At 40.3% G+C, this 19,370-nt stretch overlaps 1 protein-coding gene across 1 annotated transcript in view; it reads left to right on the forward strand.

Moving 5' to 3' along the window:
- The window catches only part of Lama2 (laminin subunit alpha 2), a 606,823-nt gene that overhangs the window by 510,895 nt on the left and 76,558 nt on the right, over positions 1-19,370 (forward strand). Inside the window, 1 exon segment of the mRNA XM_052169299.1 lies at positions 6,287-6,389. Within this exon segment, the coding sequence (XP_052025259.1) occupies positions 6,287-6,389 (103 nt within the window).

A 19,370-nucleotide genomic window follows, 5' to 3' on the forward strand; every position in this document is an offset into this window, starting at 1 on the left:
CCTAGCTGACCTTCAGGGTTCCCTTCACACACAGGGTCCCTCTCCCTCCTCTGACAGCCCATCTCCTGGCCGCTGCTTCTCATCCCTAGCGGAAAGGTCCTTTGTTCCTTGATGGTGGCCTTTGAGTTTGTCTGTCTCCCTCATTCCACTCCAGTTCCTTCAAGAAAAACTGCTGTCTTCCCATTTGGAAACCCAGGACTGGCCATTACGCTCAAAACCAAAAACATTTGTCAGGCAAAAATAATAAATTCATTTTGTATTAATAACATTTTTGTTTTAATGTGAGCTACTTCGGGTTTTTAACAAAGAGTAAAATGAACAAGGAAGTGCAATTAAATGTTGATCCCTTGGTTAGATCTTTGCAAAGTTTATCATTGTGTGTGTGTGTGTGTGTGTGTGTGTGTATCCTATTTTATCTTAACCTCTTCCTTATCCTACTAACTATGAATAAAGAATTCATACAATTATATATTTACTTATACATACACATACAACACATATACAACGATATGCTCCGAACAGAAGACATTTTTATAATAATACAATCTTTAAGAACAAGAAACGCGGTATCTTGCAGCTCTGAGCCGCTCATTTGTATCTCACACATGTTGTAGACACAGCTCAGAAACGCGGATGTGATGCTCATGAATATGTATGAGGTGTAATTAGCTCAGAGAATGTTACTTTATCACCTGTCCTGATTCTGCGGCTTCAGTGACTTACTGAGCGAGGCTGGAAAGGGTCTCTCCAAATCGCAGGGAGCTGCAACAGTTCTGTTCATCCATACGATGATGCTAGCACTCGCGGCTCCCGAATCAGAGAGCCCGCCTTTCAAACCTGGGTATTGGCAGATTGCTTATAACTGACAGTTGCATGCCGTCAGCTGTTTCATATTTTGAAGATTGTCTGAAAACACTAAGGCTTTTTTTAAAAAGAGATTTATTTAGTTGTTTTATGTATGAAGGTGCACTCTAGCTGTCTTCAGACACACGTGAAGAGGCCATGAGAACCCTTTACAATCCCATGGCTGTGAGCCATCACGTGGTTTCTGGGACTTGAACTCGTGACCTCTGGGAGAGCAGTCAGCGCTCTTAACCACTGAGCCATCATCTCTCTAGCCCTGTTTTTTTTTTTTTAATTCCTTTACATTTTGTACATTCAAACCTTTCAATTCCATAGGCCAGTTGCAATGGCCAGCTGAGGGCCCCTTTCCTCCCATAACTGCTTGCTTCAGTGTCTCCTTACAATACTGGTATACTCACCTACTCTGAAACTGTTAATGGCTCTAGTTGCACATGTATCAATACCCCTAATCTGATTTTGAATGTTCTGGAAATGTCACATGTAGCAGTTTTATTTCTTGGTAAGTCTGGATACTGCACAAGCCTGTGGAACAGAAATACTTGTTTGCTCATCTGTGCATCGAAATCGCCTGCCCAGCACTGTCTTCACTGTCTCCCCTCTGTCTTCATAATCACTTCTCATAGGACAGTGAGGAATAGAAAACTATGGCTCTACAGAAATTCCCAGCTTTCTCGAAAATAAGATGATTGGAATGCAAAGGCATAACATACTTTTAAAAGCAGATGTGAAGGAAGAAACAAAATGAGATCGGGGGCAATCTGAAAAACAGCCAGGAAGAGTGCAGGCTTGTGACAGAGAAAGGTACAGCATGCCATGGGTGACTGAGAGGTGATAACCAGCCAGACAGATTGATCATCTCCACCCACGGCTGGCAACAAAAGATGTGATGTCACTGTACCTTATGCAGAAAGGAAAAAAAAAATTCAGAATATATTTAAGTTATGCTGTGCCAATACAACAATCCTATTGAAATAGATACCTTTTTTATTATACAAATCTAAAACTGTTAAAATTTACCCACAAATAAATGAATAATTCAAATAGCTTTGATAGGACTGGAGAGGTGGCTCAGAGGTTAAGAGCACTGGCTGTTCTACCAGAGAATCCAGGTTTAATTCCCAGCACCCACATGACAGCTCACAACTGCCTATAACTCTAGTTCCATGGGATCTGATACCCTTACACAGATGTGTGTGCAGGCAAAACACCATTGCATATGAAATGAAAATAAACAAGTTAAAAAAAACTCAAAAATTACTAAAAATATATACAAATATACAATTTTGTGTTCATGACAGAATCATATTTGTAGTTGAAAACCACACATACACACACAATACGTATGCACATAGACACATGCACACACATGTATACACATACATGCACACAATACACACATGCACACATATGCATGCATGCACACCTACACAGACACACACACACACACACACATATATATACATGCATACACAAACACACATGCACACACTCCAATTCATCAGCCCACTATTACTCTTATACAAATACCTGGCAAAATCAGTGAATAGCAACAAAAGGACACACTAATTTTCTTCACGAAAGCATGTGTAAAAATTATTGACAAAATTATAACACAGTAAATCTGACTATTCATTGAAAAGATTATATAATATTTCTAAGTAAGTTTAATTAAAGGAATGAAATTGATACATTTGAAAAATCAATGTTTTAAAATATTAAAGAAATAAGTCATATCAGTTATGTCTGTGGCTGTAGGCAAAGTAGCAGAAGCCAAGATCATTTCTTAAAAATATCCAGAGCATACTGTGACTAGAAGATCTCTGCATATTAGTTATGAAGGTCTATTACACAGAGGAAGAGTCCTTCACCACCATCATACTTCAGAGCAAAATGTTTCTTTTTTTTTTTTTTTTAGTTCAGGAAAAATGAAAGGTTGTAAGGATGTCTATGCTTACCACTTTCTTTTTTGCTTGTTTTTAATTAGATATTTTATTTATTTATATTTCAAATGTTATCTACCAGTTTCCCCTTTGCAAGTCGCCTATCTCATTCTCCCTTTTCCTGCTCCCCTATGAGGGTGCTCCCCTACCCACCTACCCATTTGGGCCTCACCACCCTAGCATTCCTCTACACTGGGGCATCAAGCCTTCACAGGACCAAGGGCCTGCCCTCCCATTGATGCCAGATAAGGCCCCATCAGCTCCTTCAGTCCTTCCCCTAACTCCTCCATTGTGGTCCCTGTGCTCAGTCCAATGGTTGGCTGTGAGCATTGGTCAGGATCTGGCAGAGCCTCTCAGGACACAGCTGTATCAGGCTCCTGTCAGGAAGCACTTCTTGGCATCAGCAATAGTGACTGGTTTGGTGTCTGCCTGTGGGATGGATCCTCAGGTGGGGCAGTCTCTGGATGGCCTTTCCTTTAGTCCCTGTTCCACACTTTGTCCCTAAATTTCTTTTAGACTGGAGCAATTCTGGATTAAAATTTTGGAGATGGATGGGTGGTCCCATGCCTCAACCAGGGGCCGTGTCTACCTCTGGGTATGATCTCAACAGGTTTGCTTATGACTTTCATTCAATTTGTCCTGCAGAATGTGGCCAGGTCTGTAGGGAGAGGACAGGAAACAAAAGTTCCCCACCCTGGGCACAATGAACTCCATATTCACTCTGAAGCACCATGCTGTCACCATTGTGGTCACCATTGCTGTCTGTTTAAAAAAAAATGTTACTAAAACTGATAAACAGATTGATCACATTTAAACAGTAGGACAAAAACATACAAAATTAATCATTTGTAGATTCTGCCACAAAGGAATTAGAAGTTGATGTTAAAAATGGGCAATAGCATCATTGATCAAGATACGAACGAATTTTGTAAGAACTCAAAATACTCAGAAACTGAAGATTCTTGAGAGAGAGTTGAGTAATCAAGAGATAGACTATGTCCATGGGTCAGAAAACCCAATATTCTTATGCTGATAATTTGAGACACGTTGGAATATACACTGAATGAAATCCTAATAAAACCTGGCTAGCATTTATTCCTTATAAAATGACACCTCTGTTGAATTCATTGGGAATAAACACAACACAGTTGCTCTATTAGACTTCAATGCTTTTTACAAGCTTATAATGAGTAGACAATGTGGCATTGGTCAATATTAACCAGTAGCTGGTCAATCAGAAGAGTCCAGAGTTATATCGAAACCATGGTCCAGAGACCCTGATGCTGACAAAAACTATTCATGTCAAGTGAATAAATATATAGGAATTAGATATTTTATCTTATTCCATACCCCAAAAGTACCCATAAAATATTATATACCTATGGATAAAGTATAAAACATGGAACATTTAAAATATGTAACAAATATATTTAATCTTAGGTAAAGATTTTTAGTATACAATTCCGAAAGCCTGATACTTGCCATGGGAAAAATATAAACATTAAAATTTGGAGATGATGCCTTTAATAAATTAATTTTAATAAAATAAAATTTAAACCCCAATATAGTAAAATCAATTACAAAATTATGTGTCTGATCAGTGACTCATACCAAGAACATGTTAATATCCTTCAAAACTTAACAAATAACAATAAAAATGAAACATAAGACTTAAACATCAAGCATATCTTGTAATCCCAGCGCTTGCGGAAAATGAGAAAGGAAGATCTGGTGTTCAGTCTCGGCTGTGTAGTGATTTCTAGGCCATCGTGGGCTGCATGGGACCTTACCTCCAAAACAAACACCAAAAGATTTAAGCAGGTTATCCACCAAGGAAGATGATAAAAACACGATAAGATGCTTCACATGAAAAGTCAATAGAAAGACTAAAACTGAAAGCAAAATGCCAACATTAGAAAGTTAAACTTCTCAAAATAGTGAGATCATGTTGGAAAGAATGTACAGAAATAGAACACTCTATCGATGAGAATTTAAAACATTTTAAATACTTTATCCACCTGCTGGTAATCTCTTAAAATCTCACCTCTATACCTATATGTGATCCGGTCTTTCCAGTTCAGGGAATTTATTTCTAGGGAAATAAAAAACACATGTTAATAGAAACATCCTGCAAGAATGGTCAAAGAAGCTCTATTTTATATTTCCAGGGCTGAAAACAAAACACACAGCCATCGGATGATAAATGAATAAATGGATAAAGGATATCTGTGTAGTGAAACTGCATATCAGTTGCAACCAAATTTTAATACACAACTCACAGTAATATAAAATGCATTCAAATATAAGACACTGGATAAAAGGAGGCTATGCTAAATTATCAAATGTATTGAAATATAAGATGCACACTGTATAAGATGCAAGCAAGAAATTGGAAATCAGATAGAATGGAAGGAAGATGTGTGTGGAGGGAAAAGGAAAAAGTTACAAAGAAACTCTAGTGTGTTCTCTGCTTTGATTTTCATGGTATCAAGGTTGTGTTGTGTCAAAATGTTAGGTTTCTCTTAGTCTATATGGAAGGACCTGAGGTCGACCCCTAGGACACAAATTGAAAACACTTAACTAAGCATAGTTGTTTGTATCTCCAAGGTTGAGGAAGCAGAGACAGAGTAATTCTCAACACTACCAAGGAGCTCTTGGCCAGTGGGTTACTGTATGTCAAATGAAAATGGTAGCAGCACTTGGCAATGACACCTATAACACAGGAAGTTGTACTTCAGCCTCGGTATTCTCGTATTCTCTCTCTCTCTCTCTCTCTCTCTCTCTCTCTCTCCCTCCCTCCCTCTCCACCCCCCCAGGGAATATAGAAAAAAGTTCTTATTTTTCTCTGCAATGCTTCTTCAGTCCTTTTATCTTTCCGTCACTCCACTCATGTCTAAGCCTGAGGTAAAATGTCTTTGCTAGCGATCCTTGAGGTTCTAAGCTTTTTCGTTCAGAAGTCCATGCATTGCAGTGGAACCTGGGGATGCGTTTGGGAAGAGATTGGCGTTTGTCTCCATTTCCACACTGAGAATATAGGAAGGGCTTTCTTGTCACCCTGTAACAACATAAGATGTTGAGAGGGAAATTCAGTGCATGGATGTAGGTCTTAATTGGCTTCACTTCTGTAGTCTTTAATATTGACAGATTATGTCCAACAACTCTTGAAGCTTTCATTCACGGAATCACAATTCTACTTTGTGTCATTAATTTTATAGTAACGCATTCTCCTCATTCCTTGTTTTCATCTCTGGTATGGCAAGGCGCTCACCAGCCCCACTTTCTCTCCTTGCCTTAAACAGGAAGGTCCAAGGGTTCTGCTCCAAACCATCTCAAGCCACGAGAAACTGTTCCCCGTCATCAGATATGCACTGAAAACCTGCAGCTCTAAATCCATACTTCTTAAAGTTAACTCTGTATATGCATTGCCTTCTATGGTTCACTGCCCTACGGTTTAATAGGTGACACCTCTCTTCTGTCTACAGGCAACAAGTCCTCAGGGCTTATTAAAAGAAGACGCCAAAGGCTCCCTTCAGAAAGGCTTCAGGATTCTCAATGAAGCCAAGAAGTTAGCAAACGACGTGAAAGGTTAGTGTGGCTGAAGTTTCTATAATGATAAGGTTAATATCGTTATATAGGGAGTATACTATGCCACACCATTAAAGAAAATGAAATTGTGAACCATGACACACACACACACACACACACACACACACACACACACACACACACACACATATATATATATATATATATATATATATATATATATATATATATATATATATAATACAAGTGACCTTTCTCACGAGCCTGATAGCACTTGGACTTCAAGCTTTACCAGACATTTCGTAATTTTAATCTAGTTTCTACCACATTGCTCCACCTGTCTAAAACAGAAATTTTTAACATAATAAATCTTTACACTGCCAAACTCCATTTGATGTGGTTCTAGAAATAAATTTCAGATAAAAAAGAAATGAGATAGGAAGATGTGGCAGAAGAGCGCTCGTGAAACCTTCGGTTTTATTAATAGGTTCTAAAATCTATAACTATTTACAAGATAATCTTGTATTTTCTTCCTAATTGAAAACATAAAAGTGCATACAATAATTTCTACTCTGATATATTATTAGTGTTTGTAAAGATGGTTGCTGTCAATATAAACTATTGTATTTATCATTTCATCCGAGTGTCACCTGCTTCTCAATACCTTGTCCTCTCATGCCTTAGCGTTGGCTCACTCGGATCCGCCTCACAATTGCTGCCACACTCGGACCCACACACATGCTGTCATGCCAACTTGCCATACAATCATAGTCGAATTCTCTCTCTTTAAATTTCCTCATTCTCCTGAACTTTCTTCATCTACACATCTTCTCACAGAGCATCTGATTATAGGTTAACAGCACTGTGTATGCTGGAGGGAGAAAGGGCCACAGAGGAGCAAGTTCAAGACCAGCCCTTGAGCTGGGACAAGAATCTCCTGTAGAGGACTCACCACTACACACAGGGTCCTACGCTCCATCCTCAATCTTCACACACTCACTCACTCACTCACACATTCACACACTCATTCACTCACTCACTCAACCACACAATCAGTCACACACTCACTCATTCACTCACTCACCCACTCACACATTCATTCCCATATTCCCATACTCACTCAATCACTCACACACTCACTCAATCACTCAATCACATACTTACTCACCCACTCACACACTCATACACTCACTCAATCACTCACACACTCAATCACACACTCACTCACCCACTCACACACTCACATACTCCCACACTCAATCACTCACATACTCACTCACTCACTCACTCAATCACCCACTCACCCACTCATACACTCACTCACACACTCACTCACACTCACACATTCACATACTCAATTACTCACTCTCACACTCACTCACATACTCACACACTCACACACTCTATCACTCACCCACTTACACATTCTATCATTCACCCACTCACACACTCACTCACACACTCACACACTCCCTCACATAGTCACACACTCATACATTCACTCCTACACTCACATACTCACGCACTCGCACACTTGCATACTCACACACTCACACACATTTAATCACTCAATCACTCACACACTCATATACCACTCAAACACTCACTCACATACTCACACTCATACACTCACTCCTACACTAACATACACACTCGCACACTTGCATACTTGCACACTTGCATACTCACACACTCATTTAATAACTCAGTCACTCAATCACTCACACACTAATACACCACTCAAACACACACACTCAATCACTCATACACACACTCAATCACTCACACACTCATACACTTACATACTCAATCACTCACACATTCACTCAATCATTCACCCACTCACATACTCACTCATACACTTACATATTCAATCACTCACACATTCACATACTCACACACTTGCACACTCACACACATATTCAATCACTCACACACTCATTCACACATTCATACACTCACACATTCACTCACACACATACTCACACACTTGCACACTCACACACACATTCAATCACTCACACACTCATTCACACATTCATACACTCACAAATTCACTCACACAATCACACACTCACTCAATCACTCACACACACTCACACATTCACTCACACACTCAATCACACACTCAATCACTCACACACACTCACTCATACTCTTACACATTCACTCACTCACACACTCAATAGTTAAATGTCTGTGAGACAATCTTTTCTGAGATGTCTTCTAACAAACAACAGAATATTTGATCCACATTCAACTTGTCTGTGCAATCTTTTCATAGTCCTGTCAAACCATGTCTGCTGTGGGTTTCATACTCTTCAGGAAAGACATAAGGTCTTTTTAACATTGAATTTATAATGTATAACATACTGCCTAGTTCAAATTATAAAATAATTACTGATGTCAAATAAATAATAAATTATATGTGAATACAGCAGATTTTAAATTGTTTTACTTGACTTAGAAAACACAAAGTTTGAAACAGTTTAGATTTGGCATGATTTAAAGTTAAACAGCTTGGACTCCCTTAGCAACTGATATGGAATTACAAGAGCCACCTCTAATATAATTATCACTGTGATACTCAAAGGGTTTGGACTGTGCATTACACAAATTCCTAGTTACATAATCCTGAGGGCCTGATATGTCTACTCCTGCCAGAAGGACAGTTAAGGGCCACGGTCTGCTTGCTGGCTTTCTCCCTCTCTCCCTCTACCTCCCTCTCCCTCCCTCTCCCTCTCCCTCCCTCTCCCTTCCTCCCTCCCTCTCCCTCTCCCTCTCCCTCCCTCTCTCTCCCTCTCCCTCTCCCTCTCCCTCCCTCTCTCTCCCTCCCTCCCTTTCCCTCTCCCTTTCCCTTCCTCCCTTCCTCTCCCTCTCCCTCTCCCTCCCTCCCTCTCCCTTACTCTCCCTCTCCCTCTCCCTCTCCCTCTCCCTCTCTCCTTCTCCCTCTCCCTCCCTCTCCCTCTCCCTCCCTCTCCCTCTCCCTCCCTCTCCCTCTCCCTCCCTCTCCCTCTCCCTCCCTCTCTCCCTCTCTCTCTCCCTCCCTCTCTCCCTCCCTCCATCTCTCTCCCTCCCTCCCTCTCTCCCTCTCTCTCTCCCTCCCTCTCTCCCTCCCTCCATCTCTCTCTCCCTCCCTCCCTCCCTCCCTCTCTCCCTCCCTCTCCCTCTCCCTCTCCCTCCCTCCCTCTCTCCCTCCCTCCCTCCCCCTTTCCCTCCCTCTTCCTCCCTCCCTCTCCCTTACTCTCCCTCCCACCCTCCCTCTCCCTTACTCTCCCTCCCTTTCTCCCTCTTTCCCTCCTTCCCTCTCTCCCTCCCTCCCTCTCTCCCTCCCTCCCTCCCTCTCTCCCTCCCTCCCTCCCTCTCTCCCTCCCTCCCTCTCTCCCTCCCTCCCTCTCTCTCTCTCTCTTTCACAAGTAGAATTGCTCCAAATCCCTTGTAGCCACTCTTTCCTATCAAGAAAGGCCATGCTAGAGGTTGCAGTTTACTTGTCCCTATAAGTTAGTAGCATTAAAGGTGCTGTGCCCATACAGAGCCAGACTCTGTCTTTATTCAAACATTTGACTTATGATTCTTCATGAATCTTCTCTGTGTTAATTTCGATGTTAAAGGTCGAAGTGGCTAGGGAAGTAGCCATGCGGGTGGAGTCTGTGGCTAACGTGCATAGGCCCCTGGGCTCAGTTCCTAGCACTTCATACACTGAGTGTGGCTGTGCATGTTTGTCATCTCAGTTCTGCAGAGGTAGAGACAGGAGGATCAGAAGTTCCACATCATCTTTCATTACATAGTAAGTTTGAGGCCAGTCTGGACTATGTGAGACCCTGTCTCAAAAAATATATATAATCTATGAAAATGCTTGTGTTTTGAGTACTGGTTTTGGGTTGTTCATTCAGATCTCATTCCTGCAGTGTCATTTTGCCCGGCATACCTGACATTTTTCCCAACTTGTCCTTGCCTTTGTTTTCCCTGAATCCTGATGTTCCACATAAATAGACACAATTCCATCTTGTTTCATTTGGAAAATCCGAAGACCGGGTGGTAGAAAGGGTTAGGAGACAGAAGTGTTCATTAGTTTAAATGTCTTTTTTTGTACTTCAGGTAGTACATTATTTAAAATAATGAAAACCCACAAACTACTCAAGTAATAATTCCCCCGGAAAACCAAGCCAAGACCATGACGGAGATGGGAATGTTTTCTTGCTACGTTATGACATTCTCCTGATTTGTGGCCAATTACACAGGTTATAAAATGGCTGTTAATCAGGGAAATGCCATATATTACCACGAGGAACTGCTGAAATAGGCCCTGCAGAGCAAAAACTCTTGACAGCAGCTATTAAAATAGAGATTTAGTCATTTCTCTCTCTGTGGCGCCTGGAGTTAGAGAGAATAAAAATGGTGGGCCAGCATGCCCTCCATATTTCTAATTTGTTGCTCATTCAAGTCAGCACAGCTCAGTTCGTTCCTGTACTCTGGTCACAAATGACTTACTGCTGCTCCGTGCCATTTTTATTCTGTCCTTGCCTTGAGGGAGTCTGAACTTGCCAGAAGCAATTTGTTTTGCGTTTTAATTTTTGAATATACATCTGTTAAAAGTAAATTTGCCCTTGCACACATGTGAGTTTTGAAGGTAGTCTCCAACATACAGTTGAATATCAGTGACAATAAAAATCATTTTGGTGATGGATTTGAGATGAGGGACACACTGAGGATTGAAAGGGTCAGAAGATGAATTAGCACCACCAGGTGAATACTACCGAACAGAGGAACAGCAAGTTCTGTCAATAAAAGAGTCTGTTGGGGTTCCCACAGAATATGTACAGGGCAAATAGCAAAGTAGTTTACAGTGTGGAAACTGGGTGAATGCTAAGTTTTTATGTGCTTCATCTCAATGGAGTTGCTTTCAATTTTATTCACTTCCTGGTTTAGCTCTAATTGTTAGCTTTGCCTAAGGAAAGTGAAATTAGTTAATTACTTAGGTAAATAAGTAATCCTTCTATAAACTGGGAATTTCTGGCAAGAAATAAAAAGATTATTCTAAGCTCAAGAATAATTGATATACTAATAATCAATCTGAGAATTCCTAGATATACAGCACTATGCAAAAAAACAAAAAACAAAAAAACAAAAAAACAAAAAAAAAAAACAAAAAAAAACAGAACTGGAAAAAGCTATGCTCCTATCATTTTACACGTATTGTGCCTGTCAATACCTTTGTTCTATACTGTGGTTCACCACGTACTCGGGCAGGCAGTTCACACAACTAACTGTACCAGAAAGATGTTGAGACAAAGAAGATGGTGCATTTGTAATGCACCGATGTTAACAAATCATAATGTTAGCACTAGGAATGATGCTCCCCGAGAGTGAGACTTGCCTGCTCAGCATCTGCCCCATTTTGTCAGCAAACCTTCAGGAAGTTCACTCGGGCCATCTGAACCAGAGACAGCGTCCGACACAATACAAACAGGTGCCCCACCTGCAGGTTACCTAGGCCTTGTTCTGCATTCAGAACCAGAATCTAGGATTTTAGGAGGTGGAAGGGTATTCCCCTGTTGGTTTGGACATGGTGAAGATAAATACAAATATCTTCAACTTCCTTATAACTCAAAGGATGGTGGGGCTTGAATGAAACCAGAGACATATCCTATTTAGAAGCTTTCAAATTCTCAAGTACCTTGCTTGCTAAGACAAAAGACTCTGTCTACAGGCTCTCAGGCAGGAATAGGATGTAGATCAGGTAGGAATAGGATGTGGGTCTCAAGCCTTGTCATTTAGTTTTTAATAGAGGTATGGAGAGAACTACCCCTTGCCACATCTTAAAATTTAGAGACCCTGTCACTAGACATGTGGCCCCCTGCCCCCCCCCAAGAAGGGATCTGCTATGATCTCCTAGTGGGAAGGGGAGCAAAGCAGTTGAAACTAGCATCTATTAGGGGCCTGTCAATCACCATACCCAGTCCTAGAAGACCTAATTTAAATGTTTTCTGCTTCATCAGTGAGTGCTTGTAAATGATGTAAAATGTACAAATATTGGTGTGTGTGTGTGTGTGTGTGTGTATGTGTGTGTGTGCACTTCCAAATCTATAGGAGATCAAAATAGCATAAGAAACTGCAATAAAATCCTTATATTTAAAAGACATATTTTCATTTTAGAGAAAAAAATGAGCAACCCACAAACTAAACTAAGATTGTGATGTGACTCATTTGATGGCCTTTGCCTGAGTCAGGAAGAATTGTGGTCCAGGGATGTTCTACTATGCAGATGCTATGATTTTAGCTTTGTCTCTGATTTATCAGGACAATTGATTGACAGCACAGACAAACATCCATCTTGAAGGTCCCATATATCTGAGGAATTACAAAACTGTATACTATAGACACTCATATATTCATGTGACATATGTTTTCTATTTAATGCATAAATTATAAGTTAATATGCAATTTGGTGCATTTTATGTTTATAAATGAACCTTCTCTGTATCAACTCTGGAAAAATAAAATTTCTTCTGCTAAGACCAATGTGGCTAATACACCCTTCTCTTTTAAAATTATTTCCTAAGATAGGTAAGGAAAGAATATTTTGAAATGTTGGAGAAAAATGTATCACTAGAGTTAAAATAAGCCAAACCTTTGCAGGTTATGTCAAATCTTTAAAGGAAGAACAGACTTAATAGACAGAATAGGGTTTGGGATAGGTTCTTCAGTCAACATTTCAATTCCAAAATTTACATTATTAATAGCCATGTTACATAGCCTTCCCTCCTGTGTGACAGGGAGTTGGTTGTGTGCATGAGACTTTCAACACAGCAAAATAAATGATACAAATAATAAACAAATAAATTCAATGATCAAGAATAATGTAAAATGTTTCATTGATTTAACAAAGAATTGGGTGTTCTAAAAGAAGGGATATGTGTACACATTTAAGCAAGGAGTACCTTACGAAACAATGGCAACAGGCAAAAATTATATACATTAGAAATCTATACATTAGAAATCACAATAAATAATTATATAGGCATATTTAATTATTTAAAAAAAAGTACATTCCAGCAGAAACAACCACAAAGGCTTTGAAGACAATGATTTCAGGGGAAAGTGAAGACACCAGGTTTCTACACTTCTTCAAAGTCTTTTGGTGTTATGCACTTTTGAAGCCTTATTCAGTGTTTTGTAAAACAATACTGAAGATTTTAAATAAGAACAAAGTACCCTGATCAGAAGGTCCCATTACTTCTGTTATTTTAGTCACTTAGTGTAATTGTAAGCAAATGAACACAAATCTGATTTCACATAGAAGTAGTTCCCTAACTCTTGACCCAAACAAGTTGAGCTCTCTCCTAAGTAATTCCTACATCAGATACCTTCCCATATTCTCTATGCATCTTACCTCAGAGAACAGCAAAACAAAATTCTGAGAACCTGAAACTATCTTGAACCCTAGAGTGGGTGTAGAGGACCCATGGCACTGTCCCAGGAACATGCAAAACCCGAGAAAGCACTGATGACTATAGATGTTGTTTCTAACCCTGTCCAGGGAGCTGCTTTGGCTAGGACTTTCTGGTGTAATTATGAATCACTGTGCTTGCAACAAAGGCAGCTGTGCGGGCAGGCACATTCTAGCTCTCAGCACTGGAGTGCTTCAGTGTTCCTCATTGTATGAGCTCCATATTTATTCTTCTCATGACTGAAACATGAGTGGGAGAGGAAAAGGGAGGGAGGAAGAGAGGGAGGGAGGAAAGGAAGGAGGGAGGGAGGGAGGGAGGGAGGGAGGGAGGGAGAGAGAGAGAGAGAGAACAGTAGAGTACAAGAGCCACAGAGCCAGATCAAGAGAAGGAAGGGGAGCCTGAGGCTTGGACGCAACCCTCAGAAAGAAGACCAAGAGAATGATAAAGTTAGTGTCACTGGATGTTGTTTTTCTGCAAAAAGGAGAAGGCACACCTATACATACAGCTTATAGAGAACAAGAGTTCTCCAAAAGAAGACTTAGATAAGGTGATTACTGTAGATGACTCTGTTTCCTCCACTGTGTTATAATTCAAGCTGGACCGCATGCATTTTTTTTCTATATTCTGTTTACATTTCAAATGATTTTCCCTTTCCCGGTTCCCCCCTCCCCATAAGTTCCTTAAGCCCTCTTCCCTCCACCCATTCTCCTATCAACCCCCTCCTGCTTCTCTCTCCTGGTGCTCCCCTACAGTGCTGGAACAAGCCTTTTCAGGATCCAGGACCTCTCCTTCCTTCTTCTTGGGAGTCATTTGATATGTGAATTATGTCTTGGGGATTCAGAGTTTCTGAGTTAATATCAACTTATCAGTGACTGAATTCCATGAGTGTTCTTTTGTGACTGGGTTTACCTCACTTAGGATGATATTTTCCAGATCCAACCATTTGCCTAAGAATTTCATGAATTCATTGTTTTTAATAGCTGAGTAGCATTCCATTGTGTAAATATACCACATTTTTCTGTATCCATTCATCCATTGAGGACATCTGGGTTCTTTCCATCTTCTGGCTATTATAAATAAGGCTGCTATGAACATAATGGAGCATGTGTCCTTATTGCATGCTGGGGAATCCTCTGGGTTTATGCCCAGGAGTGGTATATCAGGGTCCTCCAGAAGTGTTATGCCCAGTTTTCTGAGGAACAGCCAAACTGATTTCCAGAGTGATTGTACCAACTTTCATTCCCACCAGCACTGGAGGAGTGTTCCTCTTTCTCCACATCCTCGCAAACACCTGCTGTCTCCTGAGTTTTTCATCTTAGCCATTCTAACTGGTGTGAGGTGAAATCTTAGGGTTGTTTTGATTTGCATTTCCCTAATGACTAATAATGTTGAACATTTCGTAAGGTGCTTCTCAGCCCTCCGAAGTTCATGTGAAAATTCCTTGTTTAGCTCTGTACCCCATTTTTAATAGGGTTATTTGGCTCTCTGGTATCTAGCTTCTTGAGTTCTTTGTATATATTGGATACTAGCCCTCTGTCGGATGTAGGGTTGGTGAAGATCCTTTCCCAATTTGTTGGTTGCTGATTTGTCTGCTTGACAGTGTCCTTTGCCTTACAGAAACGTGACCGCATGCATTCTTTGTCACACCCTGGCTGTGGTTCCATTAGGCCTGGAGTAGCTGTTGTACTCACCTTTCTCCTTTTCTGCAGTTCTTCTGTATTCCACCTTAGAACCTGGCTTCACTGTGTCCAACTGTTGCTTACCCGCTTTATTCACAAAGCTGTAAGATGTTGCCCTTGCTTCACCATGTTTCAGAAACTGCTGAGTGAACATTGTCAGGGTGGATAATTAAGGAGAAGCCAGAGTCAAACAGCTAAAACATAAAAATCTGAACACTCAGAATATATGCATTAATTTTGAATTTTATATACATTTTTATTTTCTAGTACAGAAAACAAAGGATCAAAATAATAATATTGAAATACAATTTGAAGGGTATCAGCCAAAATATTCCTCAGTGACTCTCCTGAAAAATGGGCAGATGTTTTCAGCCATTTTATACCATTTTCTGCATTCTTAGAGCAGTGATGTCCTCAAAATTAATGGCTTTTTAAAAGTACCATATCTGAATCTCTTTGCTACAGAATTAGAATATTTTATTTTTACTAAAAAATTAAATTCAGTCAGAAAGGTAAGAGATGAAATATTTTATTTCCTTAAGCAAGCAAGACCTCCAGGTTCTCAGTGACAGTACAATGCTGTAATCCTGGGAATCCACAGAGATGCTGCCCCCACCATCAGGCCTGCTCCATTCTTCAAAGAAGGCTTTGGTAATCCACTCGGTAACTTTATTTTAGAATCAGCAGTGAAAGCAGAAGATAAGGAAAGATGAGCTGTGATTGACAGAAGATTCAGTGACTTGGAAACTGTATTTGAAAGGCTAGAGTCAAAAATAATAATATATTAGTGATATAAATGGGCAGAGTGATACTTTAGAGATATGCTTTGCCGGCCTAGTTTAGGTTTTGTTTTCTGTACAGTTGGATATTTGGCTTGCATCAGTCAAAGTGAAGCATTTTAAACAAGATGATGTCATTACATTAGCATCGTATGAACTATAGGTGTGGCTGCATGTCGATCCTGGCAGACATTTAATTGGGCTGTCTATAAATGCCTTTATGTGCACCGGAGTGGATCATTAGTGTGTTCAGTACTCGTTTGTGTCCAGAGCACTGCTACCTCACAATTCTTGGTCTTCCTTCCCTTTGCATTCCTTCTAGAAGAAGGTCAATAGAAAACAGGATGATGATTCTTCAGCTGCTTCCTGTTGATGCAGGTCCTATAACAGCCCTGTGCTTAGTAATGAGATGGGCAGGCACAGTTAGGTTAAAGCAATCTGGCTTTTTCCTGAGGAACATATTCTCCCCTGACCTGGCTTTCTGGGTACATGTAGCAGTGAAAATAACAGTCCTAATGTTGGCAAGTAATACCAAGATGCAACTCTTCCTAGCATTTAAATATACTCTTTTTTTAAAAAAACTTAAGGAACAGCAAATATATGTACAGAGAAAGATTTAACTAGTAGAACCGGATACAAAATAAAAACTTTCAGTTTCCTGTTTTTTGAAGCTGCCAATTACTGACCCATTGATTCCTAGTTTCTGTCCTAGGTATACCAACATTTTCTAGTATATTCTTTCCTACCTAGATCCCAACCTCTGCCCTGTCAAATTATTACATGTATATCATCATCATATGTATGGTATATGCTTTCATTAGTTTTCTTTTGATTGGATAGGATAGCAAGGCAATGTATAGAAGAAATAGTTTGTTTAGTATTTAGAGTCTCAGAGGGTTAGAGTCCTTGATTGTTATGGGGAGACTATGAGCCAACAGTCAGTGATGGAGCTGGAGCAGAGAACTAACAACATGAGACACATCCACTAAGCAGAGAGTGGGAGACACTAGGAATGGTATGAGCTTTTAAGGCCACAAAGCCCTCCCTCCAGTGGTGCACATACTTCAACTAGGGCACACCTCCTACTCCTTCTCAAACAGTTCCACTAAATGAGGAATAAACATTTAAATATATGATACAATGGCCATGCTCATCCAAACCAATACATTGTTTCTTACTAATTCATGAAAAAGTTTTAAGGAACATTGTATACCCACATATTTTCATATAATTCTTTTTAAAGGCTGCATTATTCATACCATTGTGTAAACATACTATATTGATGTAAAAAATATGCTTAAGTACATAACAGTTTCTTTTTCTCTATGGTGAAGTTCTAATGTGTATCCTGGATGATATGTATTGGCAAAGTTTTTAGTTTTTGTTCTGTATATCTTACACCAGCATACCTATAATTGTTTTACCTCTACCTCATAAGTGCTAAAGTTCCAGGCTTGTGCCAATATGTAATAATGGGGTACATTTTGTAGTAGAAGTGCTAGTCCTAGGCCTGGGGACAAAGGTCAGTGGTAAAGCACTTGTTTAGCACTCGTGAGTCCTGAATTCAATCCCAGGTACTGAAAAAAAATGCCAAACCAAATTCATGTCCATTAAAAATTCTAATACATTTAAGTGCTCTTAGAAAAGCAGAATTGTTTGTCATTTTTCACTTCCAACATTCTTGTGATCACTTGATATTATCAGACTTTTCTTTTTAAATTTTTTACTAGATATTTTCTTTACTTACATTTCAAATGTTATCCCCTTTCCTCATTTCCCCTCTGAAAATCCCATACCCCATCCCCCTGCTCACTAACTCACCCACTCCCTGCTTCCCTGACCTGGCATTCCCCTATCTTAGGGCAATGAGCCTTCACGGGTCCAAGGGCCTCTCCTCTCATGTCTGACCAGGCCATCCTGTGCTACCCATGTGGCTGGAGCCATAGGTCCCTCCATGTGTACTCTTTGGTTGGTGGTTAAGTCCATGGGAACTCTGGGAGTACTGGTTGCTTCATATTGTTGTTCCTCCTATGGGGCTGTAAACTGCTTCAGTTCCTTCAGTCCTTTCCCTAGATTCTCCATTGGGGACCCTGTGCTCAGTTCTATGTTTGGCTGAGAGCATCCCCCCTCTGTGTTTGTCAGGCATTGGCAGGGCCTCTCTGCAAACAGCTATATCAGGCTCCTGTCAGCAAGCACTTGTTGGCTTCCACAATAGTGTCTGGGTTTGGTAACTGTATATGGGATGGATTCCCAGGTGGGGCAGTCTCTGGATGGTCTTTCCTTCAGTCTCTGCTCCAGACTTTGTCTCTGTATTTCTGATTCTGTTAATTTGGAAACTTTCTCTGTGCCCCCTGGTTAGTCTGGATAGCAGTTTATCTATCTTTTTGATTTTCTCAAAGAACCAGCTTCTGGTTTGGTTGACTCTTTATATAGTTCTTTTTGTTTCTACTTGGTTGATTTCAGTCCTGAGTTTGATTATTTCCTGCTGTCTACTCCTCTTGGGCATATTTGCTTCTCTCTGTTCGAGAACTTTCAGGTGTAATGTCAAGCTGCTAGCATATGCTCTCTCCAGGTTCTTTTTGCATGCACTCAGAGTTATGAGTTTTCCTCTAAGGACTGCTTTCATTGTGCCCCATAGGTTTGCGTATGTTGTGGTTTCATTTTCATTAAATTCTAAATAGACTTTTCCCTTCATTTTTATTATTTGCTTGAGAATTTCACATATGTTTTGATCATATCTACCCTCTCCCTAAACTCCTCTCTGATACATACCCTACTTCTTTACCCACTCAATTTCATGTCATTGTATTTTAAAACCCATCAAACTCAGTTTGTCCTGGACATTTACTCTTGGGTGTCTTCGCATCCAGTGGAGCATGAATGCCCTGCCAGGTCTCTTAATGAAAATTGTCTTTCCATCTTCTGAAGTTACCAGCAGCTCCTCAGCTGTGGGTGAGAATGTTCGTATTTCCTTTCCATGCTGGGACTTTATCTAGCTGAAGCCTGTGCGGTTCTGGTGCATGCTACCACAACCCCTGTGAGCTCGCACGTTCAACTTTCTTCTTGTGTATATAAAACTCTGCTTCCTTATAGTCATACCCTCACTGCCTT

The sequence above is a fragment of the Apodemus sylvaticus genome, chromosome 23, assembly GCF_947179515.1.
Source record: "Apodemus sylvaticus chromosome 23, mApoSyl1.1, whole genome shotgun sequence".
In the NCBI taxonomy this organism is placed as follows: domain Eukaryota; kingdom Metazoa; phylum Chordata; class Mammalia; order Rodentia; family Muridae; genus Apodemus; species Apodemus sylvaticus.